The 26,235-nt window shown below is 40.6% G+C and overlaps 1 protein-coding gene across 13 annotated transcripts in view; it reads right to left on the minus strand.

Moving 5' to 3' along the window:
• The window catches only part of MAP7 (microtubule associated protein 7), a 167,451-nt gene that overhangs the window by 74,077 nt on the left and 67,139 nt on the right, over window positions 1-26,235 (minus strand). For 6 of the 13 annotated variants that reach the window (XM_059400791.1, XM_059400795.1, XM_059400793.1 and 3 more), the window contains exon 2: window positions 21,990-22,079. The exons of the other annotated variants lie outside the window; for them this stretch is intronic. In XM_059400791.1, coding sequence (XP_059256774.1) covers window positions 21,990-22,079 — 90 coding nt within the window. The remainder of the gene's footprint in view (window positions 1-21,989; window positions 22,080-26,235) is intronic. 13 annotated transcript variants of the gene reach the window in all.

Below are 26,235 nucleotides of genomic sequence, written 5' to 3' on the forward strand. Positions count from 1 at the left end.
TTTTTTTTTTAATCTTAAAAAACAAATGTCTATCAAGTGGTTAGAAATTCAAATAGTCCATAAAGCTGTAAAATAAAAATAAAATGCCTCTTCCCTCCCTCTTTTATTTCTGGAAAACAAAGTTTCTGTGTTGACATGTATTTGCTTTCTATTTATCTGAAATATCATGCTACTTACTCTCCGGTCCCTTTCTTCTCTCATTTGATAATTTTACTTTGCCTGCTTTTTCCAGTTCTTTTGTTCACTGCGAGGGATGCCACCATCTCCAGTACGCGCCCTCAGTCATCAGCTACCCCTATCTCACCTTCTCTGTAGCCTGAAATTCTCTGCATCCCCGTCAGTGTGTGAAACCGTGGCCCCAAATGCTATTAACCTCCCCATATTATCACCAGCACTGCTCCTTCGTCCCTGGGGTTGGTATATTAATCTCCTCCAGTTTAAGCCTCTTTGTTTCTGCTAGTCTGGCCACCGCCAAGAAGGCAACCACTTCCAAGGAAGAGGACGACCAAAAACCAAACCAAACAACAAAGCAAAGCAAACCCCACATCCCAGGTAGCTTTACTCCTCTGGGAAAAGCAGGAATGGGGTCTGCAAGGAGCCACAGCATTAGGGCTAATTAGACGCTTAAAAATTAGGTTTAAAAAAACAAATTAGGTTTTGTTCTAGGTGGCTGCATTTATGACTCCTTCCCCACTCAGTTTTGCAAACCAGACCCATATCAGTTCAAGTGGGGGCTTCTGCCGGCTCTGATGGAAGATGCTGTGGGCTGGGCTGGGACTGAGCTGTTTCTCCGCATAGGAATTGGAGCAGTGCAGCAAAAGGGTCGAACACGGCCTGGCCAGCCAGGGCCCCCTTCAAGGCCAGAATCACAGACTCTGAGGCGAGGAAGAGTGGAGGAGAGCGGAGCGCTGTGGCTGCTCCTCCCTCTGAACATCAGGGACAGCCAGGGGAGGACAGCCCTGACTCCCGCCCCGCGCTCCACGCACATGCTGTGTGGGGACTCACTCCACCACCGACTTTCTGCAATGTGTGGCTGTAGTTTGAACATACATTCGAATCTATTAAATAATTAAGACGATCCTCTTGGAGTGCAAAGAAATGCAATTAAGCCAGGACTTCAGTTGGCTTCGAGTAACCAGAGACTCAGGCCCAGAAAAGGGACTCAGATGACAAAGCATTTCTTCTATCCTCTGCAGGAAATAAGAGGTGAGATTTAAAGCATGTTTTTCTGCTTGCCTTTTTATTTTCTCTTCACTGGACATGGCAACTTATTTGTTGGATGTCTTTAATTTGCCCCACTCAAAATGTCCCCAAACTGATTTTTGGAACCTATCAAATACCTAAATGTAGTAACTAATGAAAACAAAGCCAACGAAAGGAAAGGAGGCCCGTCTGCAAGGCTAGGAGCAGTTTCATGGGGTTGTGCAACTCTCCAAAGCACGACGACAACCGTGCAGCAGGTGGCATAGCCCGGTGCACTACTGGACCAGATGGAAAGGCTCTCTGCAAGGCGGAGCACTCATGACCAAGCAGTTTATACTTATTTTCCAAACCGTACATTCATTTCAAGTATGCTACACCCATTTCAAAGAAGAGAATCCAATTACAAATTCTAAATCTGCCCAAGCTATAGGGCCTTTGCGGTCCTCAAAAGCTAAGCCAAAAGTAAGTTGATAAACGGACTCCTGTCTTCTAAGTGCCTTGGAAATTTTCTGGGACCATGTCTCAGCTGACAATCTCCATGGGAGAGTTGGTATCTAAAGCAGTGGGAGAAGCCAGAAGGAGGGTGAGAGAGACTGAGAGTGTCCATCCGCACAGCTAGCTCCTCCTGGAGGAAGGGAAAAAGAATCAACAAACCCTAAGTGGAGGTGGGGAGGAAGGAACTACTGTCAGCCAAGGTGTCTTCCTTCCATCCCAGGGAGCGCCATATTGGTCGCAGGGCCTGGCCTGTCTCTGCCCTGCTCTTTATCCAAGAACCTGTTCCTAGACCACTTATTCTGTCTTCAAAATTCCAGCAGAGTCCCTGTGAGAAAGGAAAATACTTAGAGAGCTGTCTGAGCTTTCTTTCTTTCTTTAAAATGTTATTTATTTATTTATTTATTTATTTATTTATAGTGCATAAGCAGGAAGAGCAGAGGGAGAGGGAAAGAGAGAATCTCCAGCAGACTCACACTGAGTCTGGAGCGGACATGGGGATCAATCCCAGGACCCTGAGATCAGAACCTGAGCCATAACCAAGAGTAGGCCCCTTAACTGACTGAGCCACCTGGGGCGCCCCCAACTGTCTCCGATTTCTAACGAAGCGTGAAGGACTCTCAGGGCAGCCTCTGAGCGTTCCCTCACACCAGACACTTCCCTGGATGTACCACGAACAGCCCGTGAGCGATACAGCAATATGGTTTCTTTTTAGTTTACAGACGAAGTATAAGCCCAAGACTTCTTCAATCCTTGTTATTTTACCTACTGTTTTATGGCAATGAAGATCCTTAGGAAATGTCCAAAAGGGCGCATGCTTTTTAGAAAGAGTGAAGGAGAGAGGAGTTGTAATATGGAGTTTCATCTCCGCGTAGACTAACGAGAAAAACAATGAGGATGGGGGAGAGGGCAAGGATTGAGAGAAAGAGAGAGTGAGAACATCAGCTTTCAAAACAGAATATCAGCAATCTGAGGGAGGATCCTTTTACCATCAGTACGGATGTTTAGAAAGCGCTGAATAACTCTGGGCATATTTGTTTCATGAAGATTGTATGACAGTATTACTACATAATAGATGAAAGAGGCTTTTGGGGATATCAGTTCTACATGCAGTATTATCATAATGTGAATGTGTGTCCCAGTTCTCGACCAGCCAATTTATAAATGAACCCATATGACATCAGGAATTGCTCTTAGTCTAGCAAATATGTATACGATAAGGGTCACAGGTGATCATGTTTTAGAGCTAGTTGAGAAAGGAAGTTCACTTAATAAACAAGTATAATTAGTCATTCAGATTTTTTAAATATGTTGTCTTAGAAACAGTCATTCACATGTTTCTCAGTTTAGCTCCTCTGGATATGCTCTTCAATTTTTGTGAGGCAAGATTTTTCTAGCAGGCAGGCTGAACTTGACTTTGTAAACAAATATTCAGTAGCAAAAAGTGTTGTAACTATTGATATTGGAGAAAAACTGATTTTTAAAAAAGGTTAATCCATTCGAGAGAGAGAGAAGAGAGGAGGAAGGACGGAGGGAGAGAGACTCCCAAGCCGACTTTACATGGAGCCCAGACTCCCAAGCCGACTTTACGTGGAGCCCAGAGCCTGATCCCAGAGATCATGATTCGAGCCAAAACTGAGTCAGATGCTCAACCAACTGTCCCATCTAGATGCCCCCAAACCCCATTTTACATTTGTCTGAAAGACAACGTTTTTCATCCCTGAAGACAGTGTCGACAAGCATTCACTTCCCTCCAGCAGCAATAGGAAGGATGAAAAAACAGCTCGTATTGTCTCATTACTGAGGGATGTGTTTCACACAAGGAAACATTTGCCTTCTCTAAAACTCACCGATTGAATTTAGAACATCTTAATCATAAAAAAAAATCACATTAAAGTGGTACATGGACCACATTAAAAATGATGACCCAGGTCTCTGCATTGAATAACTGGTTATATGCAATTTTTGCTGCCTTAATGGCTACCCTCTATAACAAGACATCCGCCCCAGCTGTATGAGCATTAGGGACCCAAAGATGTAACTCCACTCTATACAGACAGAAATAAATATGAATGACATCACTGTGTTCTAGCCTCATCACCAGGCTGATTTTTTTCCCCAAACTTTTTTATTTTTTTTTATTTTTATTTTTTAATTTGACAGAGATCACAAGTAGGAAGAGAGGCAGGCAGAAAGAGAGGAGGAAGGAGGTTCCTTGCTGAGCAGAGAGCCTGACATGGGGCTCGATCCCAGGACCCTGAGATCATGACCTGAGCCAAAGGCAGAGAGAGGCTTTAACTCACTGAGCCACCCAGGCGCCCCATAGTTAAGGTTGATTTTTAAATCCTCCACCTAAACTTGCACTGTGCTGGGCAAGACCAGGTGGGTTCAAGAAGTGAACTTCTGAGAGCTCTGGGGGTAACTGACATTTTACTTGTATATCAAGAGAATAATCTCTCTATAGCAAAAAGTTTTTGCAATGACATACACTTTGTCAGAAACATTACTGCCTACAGCAAAAATAATGCAGAAGGTACATTCTTTTATCTAATTTTCATCGAAGAGCTGCTCCCTCGCCCCATCCCTTTCTCCCTCCATGACCCCCTGCCACACTGTGCAGTTTTTGTGGAGATGCTGCTGCTTCCATCAGAATGAGACTTCTTATAATGAGAATCCAAGAGCCTACCTCAAATTCCTTCCAAATTGATCTGGATAAGGTCTGGAGCCCACTCATGAAACGCCTGTCCCAGCGACAACTTCTCAGTACCTCACTCAGTATGGACAGAGTGGGGGCTTCTCTACCTCCATCCCCAGGGTCCCTGGCCCACTCCACAGAGATGCCCAGAAGCCAGGTGGTTTGGTTCCCATGAGCTTAGTTAGCTGACATAGTGACATGGTGTATAGTTCTTCCCCTGGAGTAGAGTGAGCACCATCTCTGTGAGCAGGTCCCTCAAACTCATGGCCACCTGCAGCTGTCAGTACAGGTCCTGTCCATGCTGGGGTTATATAGGTACCAATACTGATCTGCCTCGTACCGATCCATGGTCTTTTAGCTAAGTCTGCACGTGAGAAAGCTCATTTCATCTAAATTTTTAGAAATGCAGACAGAATGCAGTCATTTCATAGCCATCTACAATAAAACACCTGCTAGCAACACATTTCAGTTTCCACTGATCTGGAAATTATTCTAACCCAGCTTGAAAAACCTGTTGACTCTCATTTCACTAGGGGAAAAAAAAATCTTAGCCCTTTTATAAAACTCAACTTTACTTAAAAAGTATAGGTTGAAAATAAAAGCTAGAAAAACTATCCTAATACTGTGCAGTGTTCCAAATGTTGATTCTAAATCTTTATATTTTGGCATCAGATTATTATAAACCTTTTTATATTACTTAAAACCACACTTCAAATTCTAATTCAAAATGTCCAATTTAGTCTATGGTACTTCTACTCATTCAACTCCTGCCCAGCAGACTTGGGATTTGCTCTCTCAGCTGGTATCAATTAACTCCAGGAGGAAGGAAAAGCGGCCTGAGGCTAACACACCAAATAAGTTGGCAATGCCAAACACCACTGAAAACACTCATAATTGACCCTGTAAAGCAGGAGAAACACAGACTGCTCGTTGTAAAATCCGAGCTTTAAAAAAGCAAGTGAGGTAGAACCACCATAGAGGGGAAAGAATTTAATATTAGCAACAATAGAAAGAACGAGAACTGGGGGAGCCATTCATTCAGCCTCACCCACTTAAGAAGCCCTGGGCCAGAGGCTTTGCATACAGCAGGTCTCACTCCTTGGGTCACCCTGCAAGGCAGGCAATTAGTGTCCCCGTGTTATACTGAGTACACAGGGGTGGAGGATAATGAATGGTTGGAATGGAATATGAAGCTGGCTTGGTTTACCTCCAGAATGCTGACGGTTGAGAGCAGGGTTGGAAAGCTCACCTGCTCAACTACCTGGGGAATAACCCGGTCCTGAGGCCTAAGAGGCCAGAGGCTTTTTAATTATTATTATTTTTCTGATGAGGGAAAGAAACAGGTGACTTTGTGCTTCTGATGCTCTGTCCTGGCACTAAGGAAAATGTTCCTCTCTGCTTTGTGAAAGTTCATCCATGTACTTGTAAAGACACAAAATCACAGGAGTTCTATAATTTCACAAGACTTCACAATACTAATGAATTCTTGATAATGCCTGCTATTTTTAAAGAAAAATTGGGAGGTCTCCAAGACAACAGAAACAGAAGCCAAGACCTTCAGTGAAAAGACAGAAAATAATCCACATGGGATGAAATCATGGTTCTCTCTCTTTCTTACCCCTCCCTTCCTTAGCTTAATTGACAGGCATAAAATAAATAGTAGCAATCTGATAGTAGATACAAATATTTCAACCACGCTCTCTGCCAAAATTCCGGCTATAGAGTACAGCAGATATATGTAGCTCTGTCTTAAATCCTACTGATTTGTATTTCGTCAAAGGGAGACATAACTAATTTTATGTTCAACTGGACCCTGGATCAGTGTTAATACCTGTGTGCGGGAAGCACCAAGAGGCCCCAGGCCCCCTGCTGTTTTTATGGCCACTCCTTTTTTTCACTTTTCAAAATGCAATGCAACTGCTCTCAGACCCTCTGTATTTCGCTTCCCAATAAAGTCACTGGGCTGTCACTAAGAAACTGCAGTTTTCAAGTTCAGAACTAAGCTCGGATTAAATTAAAAACTGAGCAGACATAAGTGACTTAAACAGTCCCCCCCCCCCCCAAAAAAAACAGTGTAGGCCTGGAAAAAAGGAAGTGTTGGTAAGACAGTAATAAAATGGCAAGTTTGAGAGTCTGGAGCTGACGTACAGAGGGAGCGGCGAGCTCAGCGCTCGGCTTCATGCCTGGTCTCGCTTGGGCTCTGCAGGGTAATCTTGGGCTGATGGCCAGTCTCATGCTGTTTGATCTTCTCTGGATTCAGTTTATGACAGTGAGCTGCCAGTCGGGCCGGGTGGGTTAGCATGGCTGGTGAGGGCAGAAGCTTGAAGGCCAAAGGCATGATCCCCGTGCAGCCAGGTGAGGGCACACTCAAAGCCAAGTACGATGACTAATGGGTGAGGTGTGTGAGCTAGGGTCTACACAGGTAATTACTCAGCAAAATATTTAATGAGCAGGCATAGTGCCAGCCATGGTAAAACAAAAATAATGGTACCGAAGCTAAAGGCCCCCAAGTGATACAGACAAAGAAACAGATAATTAAAATATAATGTGGATAAGTACCATGACAGAGGGGCATGAAAGGTTCTATGGAAGCAGAGAAAGGCAAGGGAGGCTTCCTGGAGTAGGGGGCACCTGAGCTGACTCTAAAGAGTACACATGTGGGTGGGGGGCATTTCTGGTCAAGGAGAAAGCACGATAACCCAAAGCAGGAAGGCATTTATTGATCACAGAAAAAACGGCAGAGATGCATACATCAACCTACAATCGCAGCAACTAGAAAAGCTGTCAATTTCTTTTATGAAGATTGTACCTTTATGTCCTTAAAACCGCTTTCTTAAAATATAGAACTTTTCCTCACTTGTTGTAAGAGGACACTATACATTTCCTATATGATATTTGTTGCTTCATAATTTTAGAATGTGAAAAGAAAGCTTTAAGCTCTATAGTAAAATAAGAATTAAGACCCAGGAATTATTAAAATGATGAGCAGAGGGCTCATGTCCAAAGATAACAAAACTGTCAAACGTAAGAAGAAAAAAAAAAGCCCAGTAGTAAGATAAAATCTTCTTATTCTTACTAAGATAAGAAAAAATCTCCAGAGTGTTCCCTAAAATTCCTTTCACCTTTCTTTTCACATTTCCCTTCTCCTACTACAGTGAGAAAGGGACACCACTTACGCATCCTGAATGATACGTGGTTCATATCGGGGGTAAAACCTAGAAGTGTCACTGAAGGAACAAGGAACAAGGGGAAAATGCAGTGCTCCAGAAAAGGAATCCACTGAGCACAAGGCAAGAGAAACTAGGAGAGCAGGGCCCTACTTTATATAAAAGAAGGAGATCAGGATATACCAACCCCAAAGATGCCACTTTGGCATACGGATTATTTTGAGCTGAAGGCAACTGAGAAATGGATACAGGAGGAACTCTCTGCCCACCTCCTTTTTGCCTAAAGGCAAGGCATAAATTTCACCTTGTGAAAGTGACAAATTTCCATTTGCAAAGGTGCTCTCCTTTTCCGGAAGAGAATGACTTCACCAGAGACAACTTGAGTCTACCTAACAAATCTTACTAAATAACCTTTATCTACCATTAGTTTCTCCCACATAGTTACTTTCCCACAATGGGCCTCCCCCTACATGCCCAAACCTGCTTTCCTTTGTCTAGTCACTTCTCTACTACTTATCACGCTTATTAAGATGGAATACAAGTCTCTGGGTTTAAAAGTCTCTTTGGGTTTTTACTTCAGTAGTATGAAGCCCCTATGCACGTAAAAATACTAACATCGGTAAAAATTTATATGCTTTTCTCCTGTTAATCTGTCTCTTGGCGTTTTAATTCGCAGGCCTCAGGAAACATACCTAAGAGGGTAGAGAAAATGTTTTTCTACCCCTTACAAAGAAAGGTTTTGCTTATCTACTATGTTGATGTCATTGTCATAAAGCATAAATTAACACTTATTTGCATTAAAAAATGAGGTTAGACTTTTTGGTTAGAAAATCATTAAGTATGACACAGTTGACTGTTCATACTGACACTTGAACTGATACTTTATACTTTGTATTGCTTTGTGGTGAAATCTTCCAGAAACAATAAAGTCTGAGTCATTTGGGGGGACTCATTTGTCCTCTGACTCTCTGGAAAGGCAGTTGTTATAAGCTAAATTATACAAACTCAACACAGGCTACTGATAGCTACTCAGAATTTGTATGTTGGAGTCAAGGGCAATGGAAGCCATCTCTTTATGCAATCTTCCCGTGGTATAAAATAGTGGTGTGGTATAGAATAGTGATGTGGTATAGCATAGTGATGTATTCTCTACTGTGTTTCTCAGAAATTTGGTACCATTTTTCAGTAAGCTGTAAACTAGCCCACTGCAGAAGAGAAAGTCAAGTATGCTCTTTTATGCAAATATCACCCTACCACATGATCTAATAATAGATTTACACAGTGGTCCTATTGTTTAATTACTGCCAGAAAGATGGGTTAAAGCTTTAGGCATTTGGCATTCCATGCATGCATTCTTAAGATTTTTAAAAAGTTTCCTAGGCTGCAATTACATTAATTATACTACGTGGAGCTTCGATGTTGGGCTTCAATTAAAATGAATACAAGTTCAGCAAATGACCCAGCTTAAAATTATTCTTAAAGCTTAGCCCCGCCCACTGGTACTCTCTAGAGGCAAGATGTGTTGGCTAACTTTTTTTTTTAACTTTTTATTTTTTATAAACATATATTTTTATCCCCAGGGGTACAGGTCTGTGAATCGCCAGGTTTACACACTTCACAGCACTCACCAAAGCACATACCCTCCCCAATGTCCATAACCCCACCCCCCTTCTCCCAACCCCCCTCCCCCCTGTTGGCTAACTTTTGATGTCTATATCTCTGTTAGGTCTCTCAGGTTCCATGTGATCAGATCAGCTCTACCCCAAAATCAACTTCATGTGATTCTACTAATAAATGACAACCTAGAAAGCACTCCAGGAACCTGCTAAAGACCACGAGGTCTTATACTCATTGTTACTCAAGAGATAGCACAAACTCAGTCTCAAGAAGTTATATTTATAGGTGGACTAATGCTTATATTCTAAAATCTTACAGTAAGTAGACTAACAGCTCTGCAGTAAACCATACTGTCATCATTGAACCTGCTCTTGAGGTTAGTCCCCGACTTTAGAGTATTCAAAAATTCAGCACTTTAGAAAATTAATTTGTATTGTATACATTACATGCTCAATCTTTTTAATGTTTTAATATTCATTTCTACAATGAACAACAGCCAAAGCTAAAACAAACAAAACAACAAACAAAAGATCCCCAGCAAAACAAAACCCTTAACTACTTGTACCATAACCAGGGTAATGTAAAGTAAAACGTACTCTCTCTCACAAATACCCTCCCAAAACACAAATTTTTTAAAAAGTTAAAAGTAACGATTTCTGGCTTTTTTTTCCCCCCAGAGCTTCTCTTTCCTTTTTTTTTTTTTTTCAATGCGGTAAGAGCAGAAAGTAAAGAGATGTTTTAATATTATTTCAATTAAGAAATAACAGTTTGTAATAAGTCTTTAAACTGTTACAAGGCAAAATAAAGCCTCAAATATTGGTTTTAAAAAGCATCATTATTTGAAAAACATACTTAACTACATGGGGCTTTAAGAAAATTGCAAAAACACTGTTTTTTAATTTGTCTTGAAACTTATCACATAAGACTTAAGCAAAAATCTTCATATGGTGCTGTGCTAAAATAAAAAGCAAGGGAAGTTCAAGCAATTGGAAACAGGAAGCTACTTTAAGACTTCTGAAAGAATAAGCAGATTCTAGGAAATATATAACAATGCTCTGTGGGGTATGTGCTAGAAAATCTTTCTATATGAGCTTAGTTTGCAGTGAGGTCTATTTGGTGACACGATTATTTAAACCTTTGTATGGGGGAGTCAAACCTTTTAAAAAACTGCAATTGTTAAAAGACAATGAAATCTTATAAAGCATTCCCATTCTACAAAATGGTGTTATAGTATCGCCTGACAGATACAAGATGCAGAATGAAAAAGTAACAAAGCAATTCTTTCAATCAGTTGCTGAGTAAGGACAACACAACTAACATGCTATCTTTAAAAAAGCTTCACGGACTTTTAAAATAATATCTGAAAGAATCCATCCTTTTCCATCACGCTGTCCCATCATTCCACTGTTCACCAAGTGCCTACATCCAGTGTGCCAGGCACTGGGAGTACAATGGTGGGCAGAAGTAGGAAGGTCCTGCCGACATGAAACTTAACAGGCAACAGAGACATATGCATTAGCAAAAGGATCACACTAAGGAAGGTTACAGTGTAAACTGGGATAAGGACTCCCAAAGAGAAGAATACAGTTCTACAGAAGGATATAACAAAAGGATCTGAATAGATGTTATCTGAAATTCCATGTGGCTTCTGTTAAGCCTTTTGTCCTTCTCACCAATGGAATTTAGGACACAACTCTAGGTAGAGAAATACTATAACCAAAACAACTTAGAATCCCAAATTTATTTCCAGAGAGATTTTTTTTCATTTAATTTGTTTTTAAATAACGATTTTATCCCTACTCCATTTTAAGTGCATATTTTTAACGGAATATAATTCCCATCAAGGAATATTTTTAACTATCTTACTAAAATATTAAGAATTTAATACTTCAGGATAAAAACAGTAACTTAAGTATTGATTTTTTTTAAAGGGGGTTTTGAGATAATACAAGTTTTTTTTCCCCCCAAAGTGGCTAAATTTTCTAGGAAGAGGAGAAGCTGAACAACATAAATCAGTGTCCTGTTTTTGAAGGTTACTGCAAAAGTAACAAGCAACTGCAAATGCACAGTGATAAAACCCTTTCTACTTTTCTCATGGGTATAATTTCAAAACATTCTGATGACATCTATTGACTGTAAAATCTGTGTACAACAACATTCAGCATATTTCAACTCAGCTTAATAATTAATGAACATCCTATGCCATTAATTTATAATACGTCGGAGCCATTTCAGAGTTTTCAAATGCACTGCTTACGATCCCACCCAGTGGTAACCAGCTGATGGGGACAAGCCTCAAATTCCCTGATTCGCATGTGTCATAATATGCCCTCTGGAAAATCCAGTCAATGTTCAAGGAGTGAGTTTAAGGAATCTGGAAGTGATCTGGACATCTAGTTACTTGCTGTAATTGGTGAGAGGCTCTTCCTTACAATTAGAATGGATGCTGGAATAAAAAGACTTCCTTCCTTTAGCCATGAACAGGAGAAAAATTTAATGATTACGATTATTTTAGTCATCAGGAGTCTCACCTGCTCTTTCCTGTAAGATAAATTCTGGGGCATTTCTTTGGTTTTCTTATCCTTATGTCCATATGGAGCGCTGGATCAAAAATTTTGACTGAATATAGTAAAATAACATGAACTTTTAAAAAAAAGTGGAGAAAGAGCTTCAGAGCATTTGCCCCGAACTATTTATAACTATAATTTATAACTGCTGCTTATATGAACAAAGACAGACCACTTAATTTTAAGTGTTCACCGAGACATTAACTATTTTTTTCAATTGTTTTGGTTGTTTACCTATATATGCATGCATGTGATCTTTTTTTAAGTTTTGTGTTTGTTTTGAAACAATGAAAAATATGAACAAAATTGTTGCTTTTCAATCTTTAATCTCCAAAATTTGTGTTAGCCTCTTGGTCTCCTTCCTGTCTACCCAGGCACATGGAGCTCCTTGGATTGTCCTAAAGTGCCCACAACTCCAAGAACATTTACCAAGTAGGGCCAACCCAGTTCTAAACCTCAACCACAAATGCTCAGCCACATCTCACCCTTCAGAATCTATTTATCATCTGACCCATCAGTCCCATTGGGAATGAAATGTTAATTTGGGTTTAGAGGTGAATAGCACATGAAGACTGACCCCTACCCAAATTATCGATTTATAATTTAAAAAACATCTTTAATTACCCCTCACCCACACGTCAACATGGAGACAAACACCTGCTTCAAGTTATGTGACCCCTTAAAACCACAGCACATGAATATCACAACCAGCTTCACCTATTTAGAATTATCCCTTTCTGGATCCTTGAACAGACTATTCCTGATTCTTCATCTGGGATGTACCCGGAAGAGAAGTATCAGACATGTGCTTCCAAACGCAGCACTGAAGATGTGAGGAGCAAAAAGGCTGTAAGGAGCAAAGAAGCAGTATTAAAACTGAGTCCCGGTACACGGGCACGTTGGCGTGATTCCAGGAAAGGAGTCCAGCCATGTCTACTCACTGCTGTTAAAAAGCCCCAAATTATCAACTCCATAGTCCTACTTCTGAGTCTCTAAAGGAAATAATCTAAAACATGGAAAACCTTCCACGTAACGATATCCATCAGAGGACCAGGAAGGGAGCACAGATCCCACTCCCAAAGTTGTCACTGGGGCATCAGATATTACTTTGAGCCAAAGGGAGTTAAGCCTCAACAGATGGAGGGAGAATTCTCAGCCTGTTCCCCACCCCCATCCGCCTAAAATCAGGGGCTTAAATTTCCCCTATGACAGTATCCCCCTCTCCCGCACCAGAAAAAGAAGAGTGACTCTTACCCGCAGAGACAGTTGGTCAGTGCGAAAATGAGTTTGCAAAAACAAACCTTACTATGTTAACCCTCATCTTCTCTGTATATCTTCTACTTCCTTGCTACTGCACAATTTATCAGCCCCTGAAGCCCAAACCCCCTTCCTTTGTTAACATGTCCCAGAATCCAAACTCACTAGTTTGAGTTTTACTTCCTTTCTGTGAACTCCTGTGTAGGTAAAAATAAGAACTGTGAACCTTTTCTCTGGTTAATCTGCCCTTTGTTAGTTCAATTCACAGGCCCTCAGGGACTAACCCTAAAAGAGTAAAGGAAATGTTTTTCTTCCCCAACAAACTTACAACTGTCAAAACTCAAAAGCAGCAACAGTCAATGGGAGAATGTTCCTTCTGTGAGTTATTATCTAACCAGTAAAAATAGAATTACTAAAAGTAAGGCACCACGATGCTCATAATGTAACCCTTAATGAGAATAATTAAATGATACATGTGCACATTGATGCTGAAGGGGAACACATGAAAATCAATACAGTTACGTCAGGGTGACAGAGTTATGAGTGATCTTTCCTTCGATTTGTGCCAAACTCTCTGTAATGCCTTATCAGACTTTGATAAGTTCACATATATATATGTATATATCTCACACCCAGGAAGCAGGTTTACACAAAGATTTGAAAAATAAACACTTCTGTCACTAGAAATCAGTTGATCTTAATTCTTCACCAAAAACCATTTTTTTCTGTGTTGTTCTAAAGAGAAGTTCTGAACTTCCACTGAGTTTATTTTTATTTTGTTTTATTTTTTGAGAGAGAGCATGCATACAGAGGTAGGGGTGGGCAGAGGGAGAGAGAGAATCTCAAAGAGTCTCCATGCGCAGCACAGAGCCTGATGTAGGGCTTGATCTCACGACCCTGAGATCATGACCTGAGCCTGTATCAGGAATAGGAGACTTAACCACTGAGCGACCCAGGTGCCCCAACCAAAAATCTATTTACATATCACAGAGAGCAAAAGGAAGTGGGTCTATCCTACTGTTTTTTCATTTGCAAGACAGTCTAGGTAGGAAGGGTCTCAGTCGTGTCCCTAACTCTCAACACAGGCATATGTCAGAGACTTTGCACGTTCCCTTCTAGACCACCACAAAAAGCCAGTATCACAACAAAGCAAGTCAAATGAATGTTCTGCTTTTCCAGTCATATAAAGTCATTTATAAAGTCATATAAAATCCCAGCTATATAAAGTCATATAAAGTTATGTATACACTATAGTCTACTAAGAGTGCAATGCATTATGTCTAAAAAAACAATGTATTTACCATAATTTAAAGAATACTCTCTTACTAAAAAAATGTTAGAGATCGCCTGAGTTTTCAGTGAATTCTGATCTTTCTGCAGGTAGAGGAGTCTGCGTTGATGCTGAAGGTTGTTGACTCATCACAGTGGTGGTTGCTGAAGGCTGGGGGAGTTGCGGTAATTTCTTAAAACAAGCCAGCAATAACGTTTGCTACATCGACTGACTCTTCTATTTAGGTACCGTTTCTTGGTAGCATGCAATGCTGCTTGACAGCATTTTACCCACAGTAGAACTTCTTTCAAAATTGGAGCCAATCGTCTCAAACCCTGCCGCCACTTTATCAACCAAGTTTAAATGACATTCTAAATCCTTAGTTGTCACTTCAACAATCCTCATGGCATCTTCACCAGGAGTAGATTTCATCTCAAGAAACCACTTTCTTTGCTCCTCCATAAGCAGCAACTCCTCATCTGTTCACGTTTTATCATGAGACTGCAGCAATTCAGGCTCCATTTCTAATTCTAGTTCTCCTGCTGTTCCCAGCACGTCTGCAGTTACTTCCTCCACTGAAGTCCTGAACCCTCAGCGTCATCCATGAGGTTGGAATCAGCCTCTTCCAAACTCCAGTTTATGTGGCTATTTCGGCCTTTTCCCATGACTCACAACTGACTTTGCCCAGATCCATCAGAGCAATCACTATCTATGGCAGCCATAGTCTTATGAAATGTTTTTTATTTTTTTTTAAAGGTTTTATTTGTTTGTCAGAGAGAGAGCTCAAGCAGGGAAGCAGCAGGCAGAAGGAAAAGCAGGCTTCCCGCTGAGCAAGGAGCACGGTGCAGGACTTGATCCCAGTACCCTAGGATCTTGACCTGAGCTGAAGGCAGATGCTTAAGTGACTGAGCCACTGAGATGCCCCTGAAATGAAATAACTCCTGGATCCATTGGCTGCAGAATGGCTGTTGTATGAATAGGCATGAAAACAATTATTTTCTTCCCCCCCAAGAGCTCTTGGGTGACCAGGTGCATTGTCAATTAGCAGGAATATTTCGAAAGTTTTTTCTAAGCAGATCTCAACAGTGGGCTTAAAATATTCAGTAAACCTTGTTGTAAACAGATGGGCTGTCATCCAGGCTTTGTTGTTCTATTTATGAAACACAGGCAGAGTAGATTTAGTGTAATTCTTCAGGGCCTTAGGATAATCAGAATGATAAGTGAGCATGGCGGCTTCAACGGAAAGTCACTAACTAGAGTCGGCCTATCTTTTGAAGCTTTGAGGCCAGGCAGTGACTTCTCTCTAGCTGTGAAAGTTCTAGACGACAATTTCTTCCATTAGAAAGTTGTTTCATCGACACTGAAAATCTAGTGTGGCCAGCTTCATGAATGACTGAGTTAGATCTTCTAGAGAACTTGCTGATTCACCTTGCACTTTCCTGTTATAGAGATGGCTTCTTTCCTTAAACTTCATGAGCTGACCTCTGTGAGCTTGCAACTGTCTTCTGCACCTTCCTCACCTCTCCAGACCTTCACAGAATTGAAGAGAGTTAGTGCCTTGCTCGGGATTAGGCTTTGGCTGAAGGGAATGTTGTGGCTGCTTTGATCTTCTATCCAGACCACTCAGACTTTCTCCCTATAGGCATAAAGCAGTTTCACTTTCTTACCATTTGTGTGTTCACTGGAGTAACACTTCTAATTTCCTTTGAGAAACTTCTCCTTTCCATTCACAACTTTGCTCACTGTTTGGCTTAAGAGGCCCAGCTGTTGGACCATCTGAGCTTTCAACGTGCCTTCCTCACTAAGCTTAATGGCTTCTAGCTTTTGATTTGAGGTAAGAGACAGGTGATTCTTCCTTCCACTTGAACACTTAGAGGTCATTGTGGGGTTGTTAACTGGCCTAATTTCAATATGTTGTATCTCGGGGAATAGGGAGGCCAAACGGGAGGGAGACAGGGGAATGACTGGTCAAGGAGCAGTCAGAATACCCCCATTTACTAAATTCACTGTCTTGTGCGGATGCAGTTTGTGGTGCCCCCAACTAATGATAGTGACATCAGAGATCACAGATCACCATAACAAATATAAAAATGAAAAAGTTTGAAATATTATAAGAATCTCCAACCTGTAATGCAGAGACATGAACTGAGCAAATGCTGTTGGGAAAAATGGCATTGATAGACTTGATGGATTTGCCAGAAACCTTCAATTTGTTAAAAAAGAAAAAAAAAAAAAACTATCTGCAAAGCACCGTAAAATGAGGCATATCCATACCAGCACATTCAGTTTCCTTGGAAAACACAGCCTCACCCACTGTGGTGGGCCATTTAACTCAACTGTTGCTATGAGGTAGCTGAGGGATTGCTGTTTCATTAGGTGTCGTGACATACAGGTCAATAAAGCAAAATCCAAGATCCATCTCAAAACTGAGGGGGAAAAAAAACTGCTTTAATCCTTCAGCACAATTGTTTCAACAGTTCCTGAAAAACACAGCCTTTCCCTAGACTGGATGAATCACATCATTTCCATTTCATGTATTCTCAGGTGTGTGTATTTCTTAGGTTCCCACAGCAGGATTTTAGTTAACTCTATTGCAATTGGTTACAGACCTTATAATTTATATGAGGAATCTAAAACACCATCCAAAATGGACACAATTGAGAGCTACTTTAGTACAAGGGCCCCATCTTATTCCTAATACCCACCATATACCTGCAAAAATACTTTTTAAAAAATACATAAATACTTAAGAATGTACTTAAGAATGCTTAAGAAATATGTATTTGAGAACTAAGAGAACTCTAACATATGTACAGATAGAATTCACGTAGGTTAAACAGCTCTCACTTAGTTCTTGATAATTTTTTTAATCTAACTAAAATTCTTGATTGACGCTTGTTTTATTTTTTACCTTGACCATTAACTGTTTGCTAGTATTGATAGCATTTAATTATAAAGACATTAAACTTAAATATTTATATATCTAAATTATGTATTTTGATTACCAGAAAATATTCCAAGAATTTTTATTCAAATTCAAATATTCAAATATTTGAAGAATTTTTAATAAAGTGTTTTATAAAAATGTTAAATCTTTGACAGTACTTTATAACTCTTGTGTTAGAGAAAAACAGGACGACTTTGCATTGCTAATACCAGATTAAGTAAATGGAAAGCTTAAATATTAACTTTACCTTTTTGGTCTTTCATCACGTGTTACTTGCTGCTCAAGCAACATTATTTTATTCTGTGATAAAATACTAAAAATTTATTTACATATCCTAACAGATTATAATCCAGAAACAGATTATGGCATAATCTTTTAAAATAGAACAGATCTTGTAGAAAAAAAAATTCTCTAATGGAGGAGTCCCCTATGTTAAAAATTTGACCCAAGTTTTGAAATTAGTTTATAGTTCAATTGAAATTTATCTGTTTCAGGTTACCTTGAGGTTCTGATAAGAAAAGTAAATTATATTGTCAAGACAGTATATAAATGCTTGCAATTTGGTACTAAAACTTCAATTCAAAGAATATTCACCAGACAATGACTCAGTGAAATGCTCCAAGAAAGGATTGATGACTTTTAATATGACGTGCATTTTATTTTTTTTTTTTTTAAAGATTTATTTATTTACTAGGGAGAGAATGAGAGAGAGAGTAGGGGAAGAGGCGGGGGTGGGGGGAGGAAGACTGGATCTCATGCAGATTCCCCCTAGTGTGGAGCCTGGCACTGGGCTCAATCTTACATCCCTGAGTTCATGACCTAAGTCGAAATCAAGAGTTGGATGCTCAAATGACAGAGACACCTAGGTGCTCCTGTGATGTGCATTTTAGACTATGCGAGGTCCATCCTGGAACTCTAACATCTTTAGGTTCTGTGACAATATGCATTACCACCTTGATGCCCTTCTTGTTGATTACAGTCTTCCCCGGCCTTCGATGCTATTTCACTTCTAGAACATATCCAGCAGATTCTTTTTTTTTTTTTTTAAAGATTTTATTTATTTATTTATTTGACAGAGAGAAATCACAAGTAGATGGAGAGGCAGGCAGAGAGAGACAGAGGGAAGCAGGCTCCTTGCTGAGCAGAGAGCCCGATGCGGCACTCGATCCCAGCACCCTGAGATCATGACCTGAGCCGAAGGCAGCGGCTTAACCCACTGAGCCACCCAGGTGCCCCTATCCAGCAAATTCTTACGTTTAAACTTGAGAAACTCTGGCTGTACAGCATACAAGATTCACAGGCAACATGCATTTCTCAAGAAAGAGAATTCTTAACTTCTGCCCCTGAAACACCCCTGCCCAAGCTCTTCCCTTAGAACACCCGCTTGTTTTGCTATGGAGTGATAAGTTAAACCCCACTTAACATACTTTGCGATCTCGGGAGGTTCAGGTGAGTGAATGATAGTATTTGGAAACTTTAATTGTATTGATGTTTGTTTCAAAGACCACTTAATCTAAATATCCTTAGACCCAGAAAAGTAAAAGTCATGTAAAATCAGAGACTCTACCAGATTTTTATACAGAGTAATAGTGGCTAACTAATATGTTTTAAAAGTCTAGTACTATATGATTTAAAAGGCAAGTCATATATTCATGTTTACAGAGAATTAAAAAATAATAACTATACAAACACAATCACCATTTACTGAATCTCGTGTTCTAGACTGTACTAGATGCTTTAAGAACTTTGTCTCCTATTTAATTTATTCCTCATAGTAAGCCTACATTTAGGTAATATGCTCCCCACTATACAGAGACAAAAGTCAAAGCTCAAAAAAGTTAAGAAGTTTGTCCAACATATATAGCTAAACCATGGGTAAAATCAACATCAGTTTGACTTTAAAATCTAGTATCTTAACCACTATGCTACAGTGTTTTCTAAATTTCAAAAAATGTATATATATATATATATGGCATTAAAAACTATACTTTGGTCTTCTTACTCTTGATGGGGTTTTCCTCCCCTAATTAATGATACTTTGACAAATACAGACTATATACACAGTCATAAAGTAAATAAATTTTTCATTTAAGGAAATAGCCTGCTTTGTTTTTTTAGTATATCTTTAACTACCACTGTATAACTTGTTTTATGGATTATAAATCACTTCTTGGGTATAAACTTACTTGCCCATGTTGACTAGGGCAGGCATGACTGTTGCTAGGGTAGGGGACAGGGAGGCTTGGGAGGTTAAATGGGATTTGCTTGTGGTCGCACAGGGAGTTTTAGAGGTTAGCGTGGAAATCTGGTTTTTTGACTCTCAAGTGCAACATTTTATCTTCTTGAGAGAAGGAGAGATTCAACATAACTTCGAGAATGCCTAGCGTTTTTCCAAAGCCCCATTTAACATAATTTTTAGCTTTTAAAAAATAGGACAACATAAAACTCCTGGTGAAGGAGGCTGAGTTTACCAGGCGGTGTGGATCGTCACTGAGTGTGTGGAAGGGGCTGCCCTGCAGAACACACCAGGGACCTCCCCCAGGGTTTGGAGGAAGAAGGAGCTTATCTGGCCTGCGGCCTGGCATTTTATTATTGAAATTATTTCATGAGAGTCCTTCCTTTAATAATTCTTCACAAAAGAAGTAAACATTTTTGGCTTTCTGTTCTGCTTGGCACACAGTTAATCATCTGTAACAGAAGACAGTAACATTTCCTGCTGACTTCTTCTTTTCTTCCAAAAGTTGGAACCAACCTCTAGTTTTTTATCAACTGCAGAAATAATCATTAGGTTCTCATGGAGTGAGACGCTTTATTTTATATATAAAACTGTATCCTCGTTTGTTATTTTGTGTGTTTTATAAAGAGTAGGTATGGCCCTACTGAAGACTAGGCACCGACGCATTAATTTGTAAACTGACTGGGTGCCTACCACTTGGCAGGCACTGTCTGTAGGTGCTTGGATACAGCAGTGAACAATACAGACAAAATTCCCTGCTGTCAACAAGCATACATTGTAGCGTGGGAAAACAGACAGTAAACATTATTACAGCAGTGGTTCTCCACCCACAGCTGTACGGGCTTCTGTGAATGGACAGAGGGGAGGACACCTGAAGGGTACAGAGACATGGATCCAATTTTCTTACTGAGTAACCTGTACTTCATTTGACTGAAGCAATCTTATTCTATCACATTTAAATAATTCATTATGAAAACCACTGCCTATTAGGTATGCAACTGTGTCTAATCCCAAGACTTGAGTACTATACGTAAATATGCTTTCCGCACAGAAAGGTAGGGCACTGTAAAATAGCATCATTAAGCACAAAATAAATTTGAAAGGAGTTAACAGAACTGAAAATGAGTTAATACATGCATTAATAACGCTGATTTTTTTTTTCTGGAAAACTGGGTATTAAGTAAGGCTTTTACTACTTCTTTCAAGTACATGCAATCCTGCAAATTAGCAATTACTCCCATTGTAGAATAATGATACCAATACACTTATTGACTATAAATAACTTGTCTGACATCACAGAGCTATAAGGAAAAGTCAGATCCAGTTCCAAAGACCTGTCTAATATGCTACTCTGATTCCTTATTTTATAATCCTAAAATAACAAAAGCAAACCATTTAGTCACACTGCAATCCATCTCCTAATGGTTACTGGGTCCTGACATTTTATGTAACATTTCTTTCCTAGATCAGATGTGTTTTTATTATAAAATTTGCAAATATTACCTATGAAAATGAAGATCCATAGTATTTTATGAGAACAAATAACTTACCGAATAAGGAATCTTTATTACTCTTAAGAATTAAACTGGATAAAACAGCTACATAAAGACATTTCTAGAGAAGAAAATAAGGAGATAAAAATAACTCCAAAATGCAGTATGTAAGATTCTAGTGCCTGTGCTTTTCTCTGTAAGGCCCACGTGATTCACTGTTTATATGCCATGAAAATGAAAGCATTCTGGTGAGGAGAAATCTAAGAAAATACAGGCACTTCTTGATTAAAAAACTAAGAAATCAGGATGCAGACAAGAGAAGTAGGACTTTTTAAGCAGGGAAAAAAACAACACTTCCCGAATATACCCCTCTATATAGGAAAGCAATCATTTCCCCAAATTCTCCTGATCTGGTCCAGATACAAATATTAAGAGCACTAAGAAATCACCAGGGACACCTGGTTGGCTCAGCTGGTAGAGAGTACGACTTGATCTTGGGGTTCTGAGTTCGAGCCCCACATTGGGTGTAGAGATTATTTAAAAAACAAACAAAATGTCAAATATTTTAAAAGAATCAACAATAAATTATGTACCAAAATTTTCTTTGGACAGCAGCACAAATGAATGTATAGCTTGCTATAGCCTACATCCCGCACTTGAAGGAGACCCTAGGTGTTGTTAGCACCTTCATTTTGGTTCTTCCCCAAAGAGAAAAAAGTAGGAACACGGAAAATGGAGAACAATGATAGTCTGCCTATAATTTTCACAGAAGCTGTCACATGGCTCCAGGATAAACGAAGACAGTACTCAAATCCATCATCTATAGAACATAACAGAGCTCATTCCATTTAATTACACTTCCCACTCCTTTTACTAAGAACATTAAAACCAGTCAGGTGTTTTTCCCCCAAAGACAAAACAATTAAAAGATTTTCTGGTGTGTACTTTGGCCCATTTTAAGCATTAAAAACTGGTTTAGAGATTGCCTGATGCCCGAATTTCCTTATTCAGAATGTAAACACACATGTTGAGTCCAAGAACTTACAGTCTGGCTCAGTGTCTTCCATCCTAAAATTCTTCTTTCTTGAATAGGCTGCAACATATCTGCATGACTCCCCCTTCTTGCTTGGAGTTTCTGCGCCAGGCAAACACCAAATAATCAGTGAAGGGCCCTTTTAATCGTCCTAAGTATTTGGCCTCACACAGCTTGAGGTACACCGGGGCTGGGGGTGGGGGCGGGGGCATGAGGGCAGTGAGAACTGCAACTCCCCAGCCACTGTTTTTAAACAGTAACCTTGTTCACTGAACCAAGTAAAAAGTGAGAATAGCTTCAGTTCAAAAGAGCCAGTGAAGCTCAAATGGGTGTGGGCTGAGAGTAGGGGAGGCCTTCCCCGGATAAGAAATGCTTGCTAAACATCAGTTCAAGCTCAGGGATTCAAACTCAGCTGGGGCCCCAACCAGGATGTACATTAAACACATCATTACAAACTTAATTGTTTTCTAAAACCATCTAAAAAAATTTTTTTTTTTCTTCACAGACTCTTCTGCCTTTTGGTTTCCTGATGTATTCAAAATGACATTGAAAACCCTGAAGATTATGGCTGATTTTGTTCCCATACCAAAAGCATCTGCAAAAGGCGATCATTTAGGATCAGTCAAGCAGAGAGACCTCTGTTCTTTTTCTCCCATCACTGAGGACAGACATGGAGCTGCTGAAAAACTGCATGAAATGAAGTTTTGCGGCTCTTTAGGAGGTTCCAAAAGGCTGGCTTGGTTCAGCAAGGTTTGGAAATTCTGAAGGTCTTCCCAGAGGAGAGGAACAACCAATGACCGTAAATACCGAAGTCTGAGAAATGATTTCTGGATAAATTCTGGGGACCTATACTGATCTTTTTTTTTAAGCTGGTGATAAATTACACTGTAGACTTTGAACTCAACATTTCAATTGTAATTTTACCTTAGTTTTATCTTTAGAATGGCCTTTGTCTAAGGGCACAGAGGGGAAACTGAGGAAAAAGGATCCTGTCACATCCTTGCTGGGCCGCTATACAATTTAAACGCATGGGGGCCAGAATACTTCCATTAAAACCAATTACGTTAATGAGTTTGGGTGAGCAATCAGCCTAATCTGAAGAAAGAAATATGATTTTTAGAATAAAATAAAACCTTTAAAGCCTTTCTGAGTAGGATTTGACCTACTAAGAAAACCAGACACATAGGATTTCTAAGATACCTGTGTGTCAAGCACCCACTGGACTTGGCAATCAACCTTTTTAATGCCCTCAGGATGAAAGACTACTTAATAGGAGCTTGCGGAATGCCAGCTGCAGTCCGGCCCCACCCGGCATCCCCAGAGCTGCCTGTCATCTTCTTCCCCAACCAGCTGCTTACATTTTCAAAAGTCGCCCGCAGAGACAGCATCTCTAGTGTTAAGTCTTCTCAACCCTGGCACTACTGACATTTTAGGCAGGGGACAGGGAGGGAGCTCTGTAGGACATTACAGGGTAGTTAGCAGGATTCTAGAACATTCTCTATGCTGATGGCACCACCACCACCAGCACCCCCACCCAGAGTTAAGATGATAAAAAAATGGCTTCAGACATGGTCAAATGTCCCTGGGAGGATAGAGGGGGTAAAAATTATCCTTAGTTTGAAAAAAAAAAAAAAAAAATCACAGCTCTGCTGGCTTCAAATCGGAAAGCAAGGCCTGGTGCAGTAGGGATATGCTATATAGGGCATCTTCTCCTGCTACGTGTCTGTTTATTTCCCCCATGTCTTTCAACTGTTGCACTGGTGTTTTGTTTTGTTTTCCAGCAGACCTTAATGCTGCTAGAGGGGTATGGGATGGATGCCACAGGAAAGGCAGGTCCATGTTCGCTACGCTGGGACTTGGAAGTCATAAACCAAGCCTTACAAACTTCTCCAGGCTCAAGTTTGGACAATGGCTGGAGTGCGATTAATATTCAAATACTGCCTGAACGCTAAAGAAGTGGAGGAATTCTTTAATTCGGCCCAATCAAAGCAACCAAATTCATGAAACAGTAATAAGTGATAACCAAAGAGGATGTAGACTTTTAGGAATTTTTGAGGCAGGTTACTAAAATACCAACTTATTTCCTTAATCCCATAGTCATATTTTTGTAGGGCTCCATTAATATTAAAACTGAGATCCTAAATTACCTGACAGCTCATTTAAATAGAACAAAGACAGAAACCAGGAATGTATCAAACAAACAAAACACAGTTCCTATCAGCAAACTTAAAAAAACTTTCGTTCCCTCTCTCAATCTAGAAATGCATATTTCAGAACCAAATGTTAACTAGCTCGGTTATCTGTTTCCCAGCTGATGGAAGATAAGCGGTTTTGAGGGGGCAGGAAGTTGTCACGAGGGTGTCCTCACTGGTCTACGGATGGCCTTCCAAGTCTAGACCCACAAAACCAGTCACTGACATAGCTCTGACACTCATACTTTGACCATTCTTCGAGTGCCTCTGTTTTCCTGGGATAAACTCCAGCCCCCTTGGCAGGGACGTCCTGCTCTCTGTGACCCACAGCATCACCCGCTGTGGGCCCACCTGGCCGTCTCTGCTCCAGCCCCGCAGACGGCTGCGGTGAGTGGCACTTTCCTGAACTTGGCTCTCCTTGCACCATCAGTGTTGCACACGCTGCCCCCACTCCTTGGAAGAACCCGTCTCCTCCCCTGATCTCCTCCCCTTAGCCTCTTCCGGCTCTGCTTCCCATCACATCCTGAGCAATGACCCAGAGAGCCTGTCCCCGCCCTCGCATCCACCCTCCCGCCCTGTGGTCAGCTGCGCATGAATCTGAGATGGCCAGGTGGGAAGGAGAAGGGGTAACAGAAGAAAAATTTGCCTTCTGAAGCACGGATTCCTTCCGCTGGGCCACAGCAAATAAAAACAATTCCTCCTCATCATTTATTATGTGTCCAAGATTATTCTAAGGGCCTTGACACTAAGAAAGTGGTCTCATCTCACACCGTCCCTGGTGTCATGCCCATTTTCCTAACCCTGTGCTATCCGGAGGGGAGAACAGGTAGAACCGGATTCCTAACCCTCGCAGCAGGATCTAATCCCTGCACCCCATGTGGGTGGCTTCTCACTTCCGAGCACCCAGGAAGCACGAGGCCAGGGTCGCCTGCTGATGGGAAAAGGCCGGTACCACGAGGAGAGGAGGCAGGCGGTGAAGACAGGAGGTGACATTGTGTGGAGACACTGCACCACTCTTCCCCTGGAAACAACAGTTTATTACTAAATGGTGATGCATTCATCCAGAAAAAAACAGCTGAATGCTAACAAGGGAGGAAAGAGAATAAAGGGTTTTATATGACAAGTGGCTCGAGGAGTCCTGGATGCCCCAGCGTGTGGAGCAGTGGCCGCCATCGGTGACGCAGCCTCTCAGGCTGTAGCTGCCTGGTGGCTGTCTGAGAAAGAGGGCTCCTCACCCCACACCCCAAAACTGCCTCGATGCAGGAGACCAGTCAACAGAGGAAGGCACAAATGCCAGTTCATAATTCAAATTTAAGGGAATGGGAAATCCCTTCTAAAATATAGGAAATTCCAAAAAGTAATCAATACATCCTGAAACATTAAAGGGAAATTAATATTTGTTATTTATATTATAGTATGTATAGTTTATATTACATACTATATAAACTTAGTATAAAACAGGGCACAGTTTTATTTTATAATGGCACAGTTGGTGAATTATCAACTTCACAGAAGAGTTTAGGACAAATCTGAGGAATCCAGCCTTTTCCCTTTTGTTTACTTCCTCATTTTCCATTCACTGACACCCCCCCCCCCCACTGCTTCCCTCAGAGGCCCCCAAAAACTGCTCTGGAGCAGAGACGATGATTCACCAGTTCTTGGTCCAACCTGAGTCCCCACCATAACCCTTAACACCACAGAGCACCTTGTCTTGATGTGGTAAAGTGTGGAAGAAGCTCCTGCCCATTAGCATTTTCTCCCTCACCAAATGTGCGAAGTGGGTACCCTGCTTCCCTTTTGTTCTTTCCTAGCTTTCCTTCTTAACTTTTGGCTACTCACAGAAAAAAGCAGTTCTTATAACATGGGAATTTTAAACTGCATCAAGGATTGCATGAGATATCTGGTAGCTTTTCTGCCTTTATTCTTTCTTTTTTTTTTTTTTTAAACAAAGCTTTCCATAGACAATTGTGTGATCTAGCACTGTTTGCCCTCCTTAAAAAACGTCAGAAGGCAACCCACGGAATGGGAGAAGATATTTGCAAACGACAGTACAGACAAAAGGTTGA

This window comes from Mustela nigripes, chromosome 5, assembly GCF_022355385.1.
Source record: "Mustela nigripes isolate SB6536 chromosome 5, MUSNIG.SB6536, whole genome shotgun sequence".
Classification (NCBI taxonomy): Eukaryota; Metazoa; Chordata; class Mammalia; order Carnivora; family Mustelidae; genus Mustela; species Mustela nigripes.